This window comes from Mesoplodon densirostris, chromosome 2 (assembly GCF_025265405.1).
Source record: "Mesoplodon densirostris isolate mMesDen1 chromosome 2, mMesDen1 primary haplotype, whole genome shotgun sequence".
In the NCBI taxonomy this organism is placed as follows: Eukaryota; Metazoa; Chordata; class Mammalia; order Artiodactyla; family Ziphiidae; genus Mesoplodon; species Mesoplodon densirostris.
The window spans coordinates 155,602,310-155,616,683 of NC_082662.1; the positions used below are offsets into that span (position 1 = coordinate 155,602,310).

The 14,374-nt window shown below is 42.3% G+C and overlaps 1 protein-coding gene across 1 annotated transcript in view; it reads right to left on the reverse strand.

The window, feature by feature from the left end:
- Positions 1 to 6,021, reverse strand: part of TDRD5 (tudor domain containing 5) — an 89,450-nt gene extending 83,429 nt beyond the window's left edge. Inside the window, exons 1-4 of the mRNA XM_060088537.1 lie at positions 5,960 to 6,021; positions 5,011 to 5,248; positions 3,772 to 4,182; positions 1,643 to 1,833 (exon numbers count right to left, since the gene is read on the reverse strand). Of these exons, the coding sequence (XP_059944520.1) occupies positions 1,643 to 1,833; positions 3,772 to 4,182; positions 5,011 to 5,242 (834 nt within the window). The 5' untranslated portion in view covers positions 5,243 to 5,248; positions 5,960 to 6,021. The remainder of the gene's footprint in view (positions 1 to 1,642; positions 1,834 to 3,771; positions 4,183 to 5,010; positions 5,249 to 5,959) is intronic.
- Between the last annotated feature and the right edge of the window lie 8,353 nt (positions 6,022 to 14,374).

Here is a 14,374-nt window from a genome sequence, read left to right on the forward strand (position 1 = left end):
CTACACAAAAATAACTTGAAATAGACCTAAGAACTAAAATCAAAAAACTTCTAGAAGAAAACATAGGAAAATATTTTTGTGACTCTGGATTAACCAAAAATTTATTAGGTAGGCAAGAACCAAAAGAAAAAAAATAAAAAAATTAGATTTCATCAAAATTAAAGACTTCCCCACAAAAGACAGGATTCAGGAAATGAAGAGGTAAGCACAGACCAGGAGAAAATATTTGCAAAACATGTCTCAATAAAGGACTTGTAACCAGCATACATAAATAACTCTTCCAACTCAATACAAAGAAAACTCGATTTTTAATAATGAGCAAAAGATATTATTAGACACTTCAAAGAAGATATACAAATGGCAAATATACTTATGAAAGGATACCCAATATTATTCATCATTAGAGAAACTTCAGTTAAAGCCATAATGAGATACTACTATACACACACTCAAATGGCTACTGTTTTTTAAATTGATAACATCAAATGTTAACAAAGATGCAAGTGGAACTCTTATACATAGCTCATGAGAAAGTAAAACTGTACAGCCACTTTGGAAACAGTTTGGCAATTTCTTAAAAAGTTAAACTTAAATAAAAAAGTTAAACTTACTGTCTGACCCAACAATCCTACTCCTAGGTATTGACCCAAGAGAAATGAAGTCAATGTTCATACAAAGTGTAAGCAAATGTTCATAGCAGCTTTATTCATAATACCCCAAACGGGAAACAACCCAAATATTATCTAATGGTGAATGGATAACAAATTGAGGTATTATCAGTACAGTGGAATGATACTCAACAAGAAAAAGGAACAAACCACTGATACATACTAGATGAATCTCAAAAGCACCCTGTTGAAGAAGCTAGACACAAAAAGCTAAGCATTATTTAATCCCACTTATACGAAACTCTTGGAAAGTCAAATTATACTTATAGAAAGCAGTAGTTGTCTGTAGCTGTAGTTGGGGAAAGAGATCAACTACAAAGATGAAGGAACTTTGGGGAGATGATGGAAATGCTGTTTCTTGATTTTGATGGTGATTACACAACTAGATACATATGTTAAAACTCAAACTGTACATTTTTAATGGGCAAATTTTACTATATGTAAATTATGTTACTAAAGCTAATTTTTTAAAGTTACAGAAATGAAGCACTTTTATGTCTTTAATTTCCATGTGTTTATTTTGAGCTCTACTTAGGTTGTTATCTTGCTAACTTAATCAGGCTTTTGTTGGCTTTATTCTAGTAGGTTTTACTCAAAGTCCTTCAGCATTATAGTCACAGAAAAACACCAGGATTGCAGTGCTCAGGGCCAGCCATTCAGGTGAAGATATTCATGAGTTAAGTTGCAAATATGCTTCTATAACTTTGGTGAAAAGCTGGAACTAGAGATACAGATTTGGGAGTCATCTGCAGAAAACAGTTGAAACCATGGAGTTGATAAAATTGTACTCTTTTCTCACTGCCACCTCTCACTTCTTACTAATCCACAGAACCATAGAAAATGCTTAAGTTAAATGTGAAATAAGTGAATGACTTGAATTTTAAAAGGTCAGCTTCTCCATGAGAGCTAAGTAATAGCCACTGAATTTAAACACATTTTTGGTGTATTTATAACTCCAAAGTCAGATATCTCACCTGGTTTAATTTTTCAGTGTGATTCAGCCTTGAAGTCTCCACATTTGACCTAGAAGTATTCTCCACGTCCAGTATTTGCTTCGGTGGTTCCATGTTTGAAGTCGGTTGTGAAAAGCATGCCATTGCTACTGGGGAGCCTGTGGGATATGACCTTTGTTGCTTCCTTCTAAAAGGCTGGGTAAAAATTTTACCTTTTGTGAATAAAAGAAGAGGAGAGAAAAATTATCACTAACAATTTCTAGTTTTCTGGTGTTTATATATAGAGGCTAGGCCCTCAACTTAGAACTAAAAATTAAGTAAGCTTATATTTTTATATTAAGCCAATAAAATTTACATACAAGGGAATGATTAGTCACCTACAGAAGAAAACCAAGAGATCATAAGTGTGTTACTGAAAGGTTGGGGCTATCTAAAACTCCACTTAAGGACACCTGAATATAACTACAAAGAGGCAGGATTCAATAGGTATAAACCTAAAAAGCTGTATCCTGTTTAGGAGACCAAAAAGTTTTCAAATAAGGAATCTGCTTGAATTATGCTTTTCAAACTGGATAACCATCTAGTGGTATGGGGGGAGGGGTGGGGAATGAAAAGCTACAGAATAAAGGATATTCTTCTAGAGTATACATTTTTCTTCAAGACTTGTAGGCAGGGGAATACTACAGGAGAGGTATATTCTGTTACACAACATGAAAGACAGATCATCGGACTCCACCATGGCCTAGCTCTTTCTTTACCCTAAGATCAAGGTCACACACACAAAAAATTACTTCCAAGATATCCTGATGAGGAATAAGGTACCATGTATGGGAAAAATGAACAATTCAATCACTGGGAAGGAATATCCACCCCCCACAAGTCAGTAAGTTGTCAAACTGCTTTATACAACTCAATCTCACGTAAGTTTAATAGCATGAGTTACTCTCCCAAAGTTTGAGCAGCGCAAGAATACTGATACAGAGAGTTCCCAGGTGGCCTAGTGATTAGGATTCCAGGCTTTCACGGCCATAGCCTCGGTTCAACCCCTGGGGGTCAGAGAACTGAGATCCCACAAGTCGCACAGCAGGGCCAAAAAAAATTTTTTTTTAATTTTTAAAACAAATACTGATACGGTTGAGGTTTAGACTCAAAACACTCAGTGGCCCCTATAGCCTTCCCTGACCAGAGCCTGTAAACCCCTTAGCATATTCTTGTCAAATTACACTTCCCACCACAATTTAAATATTGGTTTGTAAATTCATGATATTCTCATGGTTCACCTATATTAATCTAAATACAAATTTTGAGAAAAAAAGAAAATCATTGAAACGGGCATAGAATTCCCCAAATAGGCAGTGTATAGATTCTATAATGTCAAGGGTCTAGAGGGACACTATACAAATGATCACATCAGTTTTCTGAGCCTTTAAGGGAGACAGTGATTGTGTAGGAAAAGCTCACTGAATGAGCAGTAGTAAGAGTTCGGTATCTAACTCTAGCTGTACCACTTTTCAAGTCATGAAATTTTCAGAAAGTCATTTAACTTTCTTGAGCTTTGGCTTCCTTATCTATAAGAATAAGATTGGGTTACTCACCCAACGTGTCTATGGGATGAGAATCCAAGGTAAATTGCTATACAAATAAGGTGGTTATCATTACACTACATCAATTACTACAATGCCTGCTAGGATATCAAAGATCAGTGTTAGCAAAGATCAGATGGCAAATGCTACAAACTAGTATTATTTTTAAAACTTTTCATTTTCCATGTTATATCTTCTTTACCTGAACACATATAACTGATGTTCATTTACAGCACTCTAGAGAGAGCTGATCTCGTGTTTTCATAATAATAGCTACCACTTATTATGAGCTTACTAAATGCCAAGCACTTTACAGACCCCCATCTCATTTAACCCTCAGTCTGACTCCAAGAGGTAAGTATTATTATTCCTATTCTAGAGATGAGGGAACTAAGGCTTAGACATTTTAAGTAACTTGCCTGAGATCATACAGCTAGCAAGTGGTAGAGCCAGGATGCAACTTCAACAAACTGTTGGAGCTTAGCCATTACATACATACATACATATGTACTACAACTGCTCCAAAGTCTGCTGATCTGCAATAGTTACCAGTGCTAATATGCTTACCTGCTGGCCATCCTCTCTGCTTTTCCTTGGATAGGCTCTTCTTCAGCATCAACAAAGAACCTGCTCTGGTCTGTTTTACAGAAATGACATCTGCAGCGGCATTCAGCACTTCAAACATAGAGAAGAAGCCATACTGCACATACTGGAATGATCGTCCAAATCGCTTGGCAAATGCGTTCTCAAAATCAGAAAGGAGAACAGGAGATAACGTCAAGAGGTCTTTCAACTCACTCTTCACGACAGCTGGAAGAATAGGGGGCACCCTTCCTCGGTAAGGTACTTGCTGCCGTTGAGAGCTGGGCCCAAAGCAAACACTGGCCCTTCTCTTCTGCACGGAGTTTCGAACCTTACGGCTGCCCCTCTGTTTTGCAACTAAACTTTCTATTCCTTTGGTGGATTCATCTGGAATGGCTAAGGAGGTGTGAAAAAAGAAATCATATTTAGGTGAAAACGTACTTCCTTCTTTATTCTTTGCATCTGTGGTTATATAATTTTTAACTCTCCAAGGAGCTGTGTATATAGGCGACATGATAAACACGAACCCTTGGTTACTCCATTTCTTGCATTTTAGACAACAGCTTGTTAGCTTCTCTACTACAGAATGAAGAATGAACAGTAAAACCCAATTTATTATCACTGCTGCTAATTAACTCCTGAAAGATCTGAAACCCTAGAGATGAACAATAAACTTCCCTACAATTACGTTTCTGTGCTTCATGAAATTTTAAACGTGATTTCATAATTTGAAGTCCCATTGTTAAGCTTCTCCTGACTTAAGGTGCAATAATATTAAATCACATGCACAATGTAGTTTTTGTGAATGCACAGTATTCTGGGAAAGGTTTCTTTTTTTTTTTTTTGCAGTACGCGGGCCTCTCACTGTTGTGGCCTCTCCCGTTGCGGAGCACAGGCTCCGGACGCGCAGGCCCAGCGGCCATGGCTCACGGGCCCAGCCGCTCCGCGGCATGTGGGGTTCCCAGACCGGGGCACGAACCCGTGTCCTCTGCATTGGCAGGCAGACTCTCAACCACTGCGCCACCAGGGAAGCCCTGGGGAAGGTTTCTTGGTTGTGCTAAAGCTCTAACTCTGTCCACAACCTCTAAGGTGCCTATGATCCCTCTTCTCCCTCACAAAAGTAAAATCCCCTGCCGGGGATGCAGGATAATTGCAGAGCTAGAACAATTCTTTACCAAGTGATTATTATTGCAAAGTTCATAGACCTTCAAATCTTAAACCTACCCTTCAGTATTACAGTACCGTCCTCACAGGGGCAGACACTGACAACATCAGGCATATCCAACACCAGCTCCATGGTGGACCGATACCCAAGGATTTGGAGTGGTAAACGGTTGCCAACCATCGAAAGGTACTCCTTTTCCAACTGCTGTGGGGTCAAACCATCTCTGAGGGAAATGAGAAGTGACCTTATTTCCTTCCTCAGGCATTCCTGTATACGCTCTTGATTAGACATTGCGCCCTACAAGATTTAAGACAGAAACACTGCTCGTGAGGAAAAGCAGGCAAACCCAAGATGGAAAAATAAATAAAATAAGAAGTCTAAAATGGCCAATAGTGGAATACAAACAACTGAGATGCGACTTCTACAGGTGATGAGGCAGAAGCAGTACCACGAGGGTGCTCTGAAACTTCGTTCAGCAAAGCCCCCATACAATTCAGTCTTTATCCCAACCTGTGTTGATTAACCTGTGTGCATCGCAAGAAATCCCCGCCACGGCCTAGTGTGTGAGAAGTCCGAGTTCCTGGCTCGTTTTTCGGTGAAGCGTTAACTCTGATTGCTCGGGGTCTCACTCTACACTGCAAACTTCGTAACAGATAAATCTTTCGTCCACTTTTTGGGAACCAGGGCTGGGAAGGAGGCAAACGCAACACCCCTTTCCCAGCGCGAGGACTGGGCTCCGAGTAAAGACGCTCACACCGGCATACTTTCTCCACCCCGAACCTATGCGGAGGATCCCCGCGTCCCCTTCCAAGTCAACGACCTCATCGTTGCCCACCCCCTCCCTACTTCGCTCGGGCGAGGGGTGGAGGTGGGGTCCCCTGTCCCGGTCCCAACGTCTCTCAAGGGCGCCGGCAAAATGGGGACTTGTCCTTGCGCCTGCCCCGGGGACTGCCTACGACCCAGGGTAAAAGAGGCAGGCCGGAGGGAAGCAGGCGAAGCGCCCCTCACCCTGGAACTGGCGCCGGCGCTGCCGTTGTGGGCCTCGCAAAGTCAAAGGCGCTCCCCTCACTAGCGGCCACGGAAGAGGAGCTGCGAAGCGGGCTGCGCGCCTGCGCGCCTGCGCACCGGTGCCGGAGGGCCCGCGCGGTGCTCCCACGGCGCCGCCTTCCGGCCCTGAGGGCGCGCTGCAGGGGGGACGGTCGGGCAGGTCCTGGCTGCTCCGGAGTCTAGCCTGGGTTCCGCCCCAGTCCTGGGGCCGCTTGGCAGGGCTCCCAGGCAGCGTAGGCGGCCTTCTGGGATGGCCGGCGCCTGCCTCTTGCGGCGTGCTTGGAAGACACGCGGTGCGGCAGCGCGCAAGAACCCCTCCAACGACCTCCCGGCCAGGGTCAGGGAGGGTCAGTCCCGCCCTACGGACGGGCAGCCCGAGAATGAGGCTGCGAGGTTCTTAGCCTCAGTGTGCCTCTCATTCACCCGTGGAGCTTATTTAAGGAAGAAAAATGATGCCCAGGTCTGATCAGCAGAAATTCTGATTCAGCAGGTCTAGGTCTATTGGGGGAAATTTTAGGCAATTCTGGTGCTTGGTGGAGAATCACTGCTGAACTAGATAGATGCAACTTAGGCTCCCGGAAGAGAGGAATTGGTGAGGCGAGGAGGGATTCTTTTTTTTTTTTTTTTTGTGGTACGCGGGCCTCTCACTGCCGTGGCCTCTCCCGTTGCGGAGCACAGGCTCCGGACGCGCAGGCCCAGCGGCCATGGCTCACGGGCCCAGCCGCTCCGCGGCATGTGGGATCTTCCCGGACCGGCCACGAACCCGCGTCACCTGCATTGGCAGGCGGACACCCCACCACTGCGCCACCAGGGAAGCCCGAGGAGGGCTTCTTGAATGACTGGAGAACATTCCAGGTGCCCCTGGAGATGAAAGAGCTGGGAAACTAAAGAAGAGGATGTATTTGAGCAAACAACCTGGGGGTGTATTTATTGGATAGGTGGAAAGAGCCAGATTTATAAGGTGCTAGAAAACCAGAAAACAGTATATAAGAGGTGTAGACTAGAGAGGCATAGTATGAAGACTTTTACCTTAAAATATACAATCTAATTAAAGGAACAAGACAAACCAAAAGATAAGCAAGGAATTCGAATCAAGAAGGAAATCAGAGCACACACATCTACTTTATCTTCCATCTAAAATTCCATGACATTAAAGAAAAAAACAAAAAAACCTCTAAGAAACAAAATGTTCCATCAATGAACCAAGAATATTTTGTAATCTCTGAAAGACAGAAAAGATTTATGGGCTGGTTTATAGCAGAACGGACAGGGCTAAATAGCACAAATTAACAAAAAGGAAAATTATGAGACATGAAGAATGGATCCAGCCAGACGTTCCAACATCTGAAAGACAGATGTTACAGAAACAACAGAATGGTGGTGAGGGTTGGACGTTTAAAAAGAAGAAAATGTCTCAGATTTGAAGAAAAACACATTTTCAGATTAAATGGGCCCTCTGAGTCCTTAGGATAACTAATGAAACTAAGATCCCATCCTAGACAAAACCTAGGAGAAAAAGAAGAGTTTTTATATAGAAATAGGTTACCTATAAAGCAATGGAAATTAGACTGCCATTGGATTTCTCAATGGAACAATATCTTCAAAGATGAAACTGGAATTCTTTACCAGCCAAATCAGCATTTAAGTGGAGGAAAAGACATTTCCGACACGCAAAAATTCTGAAAGTTTATCATCTCACTAAACAACTTGAGAATGACTCCAGCAAAATGAACAATGAATTGAAAAACAACATCCCAGGTTCTCATCCCAATTATCTAAGATAATAGGTAACACCTATGGAGGACTTACTACATGCTCTTTACATAATTATCAAATTTTCTTCCCGATTACTCTGAGAAAGTTACAGTTATGATCCCCACTTTAAAGTAAAGAAACTGATAGAATTGAACAAGAATATGAGTGATAGGCAATAAAAACAAAACTTTTGATTGAATATAGAAAGTTATTGGTGAGTAATGTAAAAAAAAAAAAGGATTTTTTACAAAGATATTCTGGAGCTAAATCCCAGATCAATAACTGCTGAGTGTCAGGGGCTGAGTTTCTTCAATAAGGAGACCCCATTTGGAAGAGTAGCTACAATTGGAATCATCACTTGCTTGGGTTTACAATAATGCACTGTCATTCTCTGAGACCTGTCAGACTTCTGTGATGGCTAAACTGGGAAGTGAATGGGAATGAGGTGGGAACCATCACCCTAGCATCTTTCATGCCTTTGATGGTGACACTCACCTCTGGAATTCTCCAGGTATGTGGTAATGCTTTTGATCTACTATTTTGGCACTCCACTTGGCATTTTCTTCCAGAATAGCCCTTACTCAGTGAGTGAATGTGCCCCTGTAGGAATTCTATCAGTTGCTAATATTACCTATTCCAGCTATTCACTTGGCAAGTAGGGTACTAACCACAGGATGAATTCACAGTCCCACTAGCCCTGCCCAAAGGTGAACTTGGACCAGAATTTAATTCATTTATCACCTAACCCCTATAAGCTCAGAATGCTGACAGCAAACAGTGACGTTTGTGTTTGTTTGAAGTTAGTGATAGTTACTGAAAAGTTTAGTTCCTCCTTTTCTCCAGAACAGTTATCCATAAGGGACTGCAAGACCTTTGGGGAAAGGCTGGAGAAAGGGTTTGCAGTCCTTAGGTACAATGTTTCAGCAGCATCCTTCTTTAAGAATATTTAGGGCTTCCCTGGTGGCGCAGTGGTTGAGAGTCCGCCTGCCGATGCAGGGGACACGGGTTCGTGCCCCGGTCCGGGAGGATCCCACATGCCGCGGAGCGGCTGGGCCCGTGAGCCATGGCCGCTGAGCCTGCGCGTCCGGAGCCTGTGCTCCGCAAGGGGAGAGGCCACAGCAGTGAGAGGCCCACGTACCACAAAAAAAAAAAAGAATATTTAGGCTACACTCAAGATGCTCTGGGTCTGGGATCTGATTTAGTTCTTGGAATAGGATTGACAAGTCATGTCGCTCACTCATGAGAGGCCTCTGTTCACAAAGACCGAGAATTGTGTTTTGTTGGTTTGTTTGCTTTTGTAGTTACACAAATCAAAAAGACTTAGTGAGTCCTTTGTTGAGTTCATTCCCTGGGATCCTACAATTAATTACCACAACCAGAGAGCTCTGTGAGTCAGGCCAACGTGTTTGCCATCCTGCAGCCTATTATGACGACCAGAGCCCACTTTTCTTCTGGTAATTAACTGTCTCCATCTGGTCTCCTCCCATTCCTGCTTGTATCTGGGAGTATATTTCCATTGCAGCTGCTCCTACCAGCATTCCTCCCTTAGAAAACAGCCAGTAATGAGTTTCTGTGTTGTGTGGGTGTTTTAAGCCTCTGAAGCTTTAATATATGCCTCATGACCAGTATGAGAGAATCTTTTGAAAACACAGCAAAGGAGTAGGTGAGTTAGAAGCTCATGACAGAACTTATACAGCATTCCTACCTCCCACAGTTTTTTAACATTATGCCCAATTTGGGGCCATTTGATGTCACCGTTCAATTGTATTTCCCACAGCAATTACTCAAAGCCTTTGCCATCCCTATTAAACTTTTTTAAAAATTTATTTTTGGCTGCGTTGGGTCTTCGTTGCTGCACGCCGGCTTTTCTCTAGTTGTGGCCAGTGGGGGCTACTCTTCATTGCAGTGCACGGGCTTCTCATTGCGGTGGCTTCTCTTGTTGCGGAGCACGGGCTCTAGGCACATGGGCTTCAGTAGCTGTGGCGCACGGGCTTAGTTGCTCTGCGGCCTGTGGGATCTTCCTGGACCAGGGCTCGTACCCGTGTCCCCTGCATTGGCAGGCGGATTCTTAACCACTGCGCCACCAGGGAAGCCCCCTATTAAACTTTTTACACACTCCTGCCTCACCACTAGAAAGTGACTTTGCTCCGATTCCCAGAGACACACAGAAAGAGAAAGGGAGAGAGACAGAGAAATACTTTCTTTCAGCCATTCCTTCCTGGCCAAATCCTTGAATAAACTGTCCACACTCATTTTTCCCCACTTTTTCAGCCACCATTCCCTACTCAATCCAAAGCAATCAGCCTGCTACCCTGAACCTCTTAAGTTAGTTTTACCAAAATCATCAATGACAAATCGTAAAGACTTTTTAGTCTTTTCATCTTAGATGATTTCTGTTTACTCTTGGTGTCCCCTCCCTTTCTGAAAATCTCTCCTCTGTGGGTGTCTCGGATGCTGCTGCACTGAGCTTGGCACCTAGCTTTCGGCTCTTATTTCCTATTTCTGTTATTCCATTAAATGTCCATGCACACCAAGGTCTGTCCTTGGCCCTTCTCCTTTTTACTCTTTCCCCTCTTCCTGAGCGAGCTTTTTCACTCTCATGGCTTCAGCTTTGTCTGATGCCTTCCAAAACACGTGTTCTTTCAAGCAACAAATATCTTGTAGTTCCCACTATGTGCCAGGCACTGTTCTAGAATATGGAACTATAAGAGCAAAACAAAGTTTCTGTTCTCCTGGACCTTACTAAGGACAAACAAAAAGCAGATAAATATATATAATGTCAAGTAATGATAACTGCTCTCAAGGAAAATAAACCAGGCTAAGAGGGAGTGAGAAGGGGCCGGAGTATTTAGAAAACACTTTGTTTAACCTCTGTGAGAGTGCTTCTCGACTTGTGGTTCCAGAGCAGCAGAATAACCTAGGAACTAGTTAGAAATACCAATGATCAGACCCCATGCCAGACTTGCTCAACCAGAACCTGGGAGGAAGCGGGTAGAAGGAGCCCAGCAATATGTTTTAATAAGCCCTGCAGGTGATTTTGATGCCCTCTAACGTGAGAATCAGAGCTCCTCCTGCTTCATCTACCATGAATAGGTTACAGGTGCGGTCTAATAGACTGATTTTTCTCAGCCCATAAGGGTAGCTTGAGGGTTCGGGGAAAAGGAGGTGCTGGGGACCCTCCAGTCAAAAGTAACCTCCCCCCACACTTTTCAGAAGGCAACCAAGTGGGGTCAGCTGGCATGCCCACAGGCCTCCAGCGAGCCATTTGATACTCACTGAATTTGCTGCGGGAAGCTGGGCGCTGCCAGGTATCTACTTCTGCCTCCGGGACCGCCCCTGAGAATCCTCGCGGGAAGTTCCCGTCTGGGTGCGCGGGGAGGCTGCGCAGCCGAAGGCGAGGCCGAGGGAGGGCGGGGAAGGGAGCGGGGTTCCTGCGCGGCGCGCTTCCGGCGCCTACAGCCGCTTCTGTACCTGAAGTTTAATCGTTATTTTGAAATACTCGTTAGGAAAAAGTTTGACTGGATTTGAAATCCACTTGTACCATCAAAGGAAATGTCAAAATTACATTTGTTGATGAAAGAAAAGATATTCAATTCTTTGTTCCACTGGTGTAAATTAAGTGTTGTAAAAATGGTTTGTAAAAGTTTTTAATCATTTCACAGTATATATACATACACCTTAAATATGTACAATTCTTACTGCAATAAAGCTGGAAAATCAATGACTAAATAAATAAATTTAAAACAAAACTGTGAACACGTTTCTCATCCACGGTAACAAAAATATTGAAAGCTTATCAAAAAGGCTTGATTAGGAATTTCATGTAGGCATTTGATCTGATGGAAGGCCTAGTTCTTGAAGCCCATCTGAGGATCACCTGGCTACCTCTTAATATGGCTCAAACTGGGTCTCCTCTGACTCCACCCAGGTAGGATTACTTACCCCCTCCTCTGTGTCCTCGTGGTAACATGCAGATCTGTGGTTCTCAGCCCTGAGCAGTTTTGCCCCCATGGGACACCTGGCAATGTCTGGAGACACTTTTGGTCACTGCAGCTGTTGGGGAGGTGCTACTGGCATCTAGTAGTTGGTAGAGGCCAGGGATGCTGCTAAAGATCTTACAATACATAGGAAAGCCCCCTACAACAAAGAATTATCTGGTCCCAAATGTCAACAGTGCTGAAGTGGAGAGACCCTGCTGTAGGTCCTTCTGTCATAACATACACTTTATCACATCTATGTGTTTACATATCTGTTTCTTCCTGTTAGACTCTAAGTTCCTCAAGGGCATGTCTTACCTTTACATCCTCAGAGGTGAGCAGTGCTAAACATATAGTAGGTGCTCACTATGTATCTGTGGAATGAATTAATGCGAGAGGAGTCAAGTCAGTCTTATCTGCACCTAACAAGTGGACAACTGCATCTCCAGTCAAAGAAGGCCAGAACATAAAACACCTGAGAGCAGTATAATTAGGGGAAGTGAGTCTGACAGAGATGCCTGCAGTTATGACCAACTGCTCAACCTCTAAAGGTCAAAATCTCTTAAGTCTTCTATCCCCTCACCATCCTCCCCTGCCCCTTCATAACCCCATGTGGTCACCAAATTCTGCTGATATTCTACCTGAGAAATATTTCCTGAATCTAACCCATTCCCATTACCAAAGTCAGCTCTCATCAGCATCACTTTCCTAGACCACTGCTGTGCCCTCCTGGTTGATTTCTCTGCCATCTACAAATTGAGAAAGTCAAATATAACTCCCTGTAGTTTCTTCCAGCTTTAAAATGATAAGATTTGCAATTTCATCTAGTGATAATGAATTCCAGTTTTTCCATTACATAAGTCATATAAATCAATATTCACTCTGCATTATGGATATAAAATTTCAAACCACTAAATGAGAATAAGTATATTAATTTAGACAGCCTTGAAATCTTTCATGACCTTTGTTTTAGAAACAAACTCATAGCCAGCAACTTTAATTGGTCCTCTCCCTCTCCTAGTAACTCCATTCCCACAGATGTCAGCCTCGTAACAAACCCAAACAAGGACTAAAGCGTTGAGTTTAAAGATGTGTACATTAATATCTTCAGCAAAGGGATGACCAACGCTTTCAATTAAAGAGGAATCTAAAAGAAAACAGCAACATCATTTTAAGATAGATGAGGCCAGCCAGCTAGAGACTCATGCTGCTTCCGCAGCCTCCCCAACTCCTCCACCTTCGAGATGCTGTGTTGGCTTTTTTAACATGGAATGTTACACATTTTCTCAGATATTGTCATTGTCATTCATAATCCCAACAGACTTGTGTTATAAGCAAGTGCTTGTGTTACTGTTATAAATGGATATAGAAAATGAAGTAGTGATGATATAAGAGCAAAGGAGACTGAGAACAAGTACTCAACATGGGCTCCAACACCAAGTATGGCTTTTTCTCATCAATTTTTTTCCTACAAGAAATCCCTCTAGCTTATTGGGAGACAGGGTACAGCTTTGAGAATGTCATTTGGCCAACTATTCTGCCAATTCTTGGATCAAAAATTGAGGTACAATTTTAGTTTAACAGTTTATAGCTAGGACTCTAGATCAAATTAATTCATAACAGAATCAAAGGCTGAGAAAAAAAATCAATAAATGCTACAGTTTCATGATTTTCCAAATAGAGAAATCTTTTCAGGATGATAAAAAAAAACTAATTATGTTAAATATCAACTATTAATTTTGAGTGAATACTAAATAATCATGATACTTTTCCCCCTATGGGGAAATGCAGCTTCAGAATTTTTTTCAGTGTAGTGTTCTGGACAGGAACTATTAACTGAGTCAGGCACTTGAGAGGAAACATTTCTTCCCCCATAATAATAATCAGGTTTAGAGAGTAAAAAACAAATCTATTTAAGTTACTTTATTACTAATCTTTTAATTACTTTATTCCCAGTGGCCTAGCATGGCATATATGGAAGAAAGTAATGGAATGGTTTTTCCAGAGCCAATTTGAGTTACTTCAGGTCCTCATTCTTTAATAAAACTTTTTGAGAGGAGAAAAAGCTATCACTATGTGAACTCAATAAATACTGAAAAATTTAAAGTAAGTGAACAATACAATAATGTGATCTGACCTATCTGAGTAGAGTCATAAATCTCTAGTTTGAATAGTTGTCTAGACCAACCTAGCATTCAGTGAGAAATTACTAATAGAGATTAAAAAAGAAATAGATCTATTCAATGTTTCAATTTCCTCAGATGCAGGTGGGGCAGCTACCCCAGTTTGCTGCTGGATGGAGCATGGCCAGTGAACCCTAAAAAAGCAAAACTCCTGCCTTCATCAAAGGAGCATGGGAACAGGGCCTAGCCAAGGACAAAAGTGTTCCTTTCCTAAAACAGAAGTTAAATCAGATCCCTTCCCTTCTGATTCTTCAAGAAGTAACATCATCAACAGGCTTAAGCATTAGTAAAAATAATAAATTAGTAAAAATAAATAAATATACATAAGAGAGAGAGAAGAGGTCTGGAGAAAGAGAGAGAGAGAGAGTGAGTTCTGGGAGAATTTTCCTCTCCTTCCCCCTTTTAAAATGTAAATGTTCCCAGGAGTAGTCAGTCAACATATTTACCAGTGAAAATCTCAG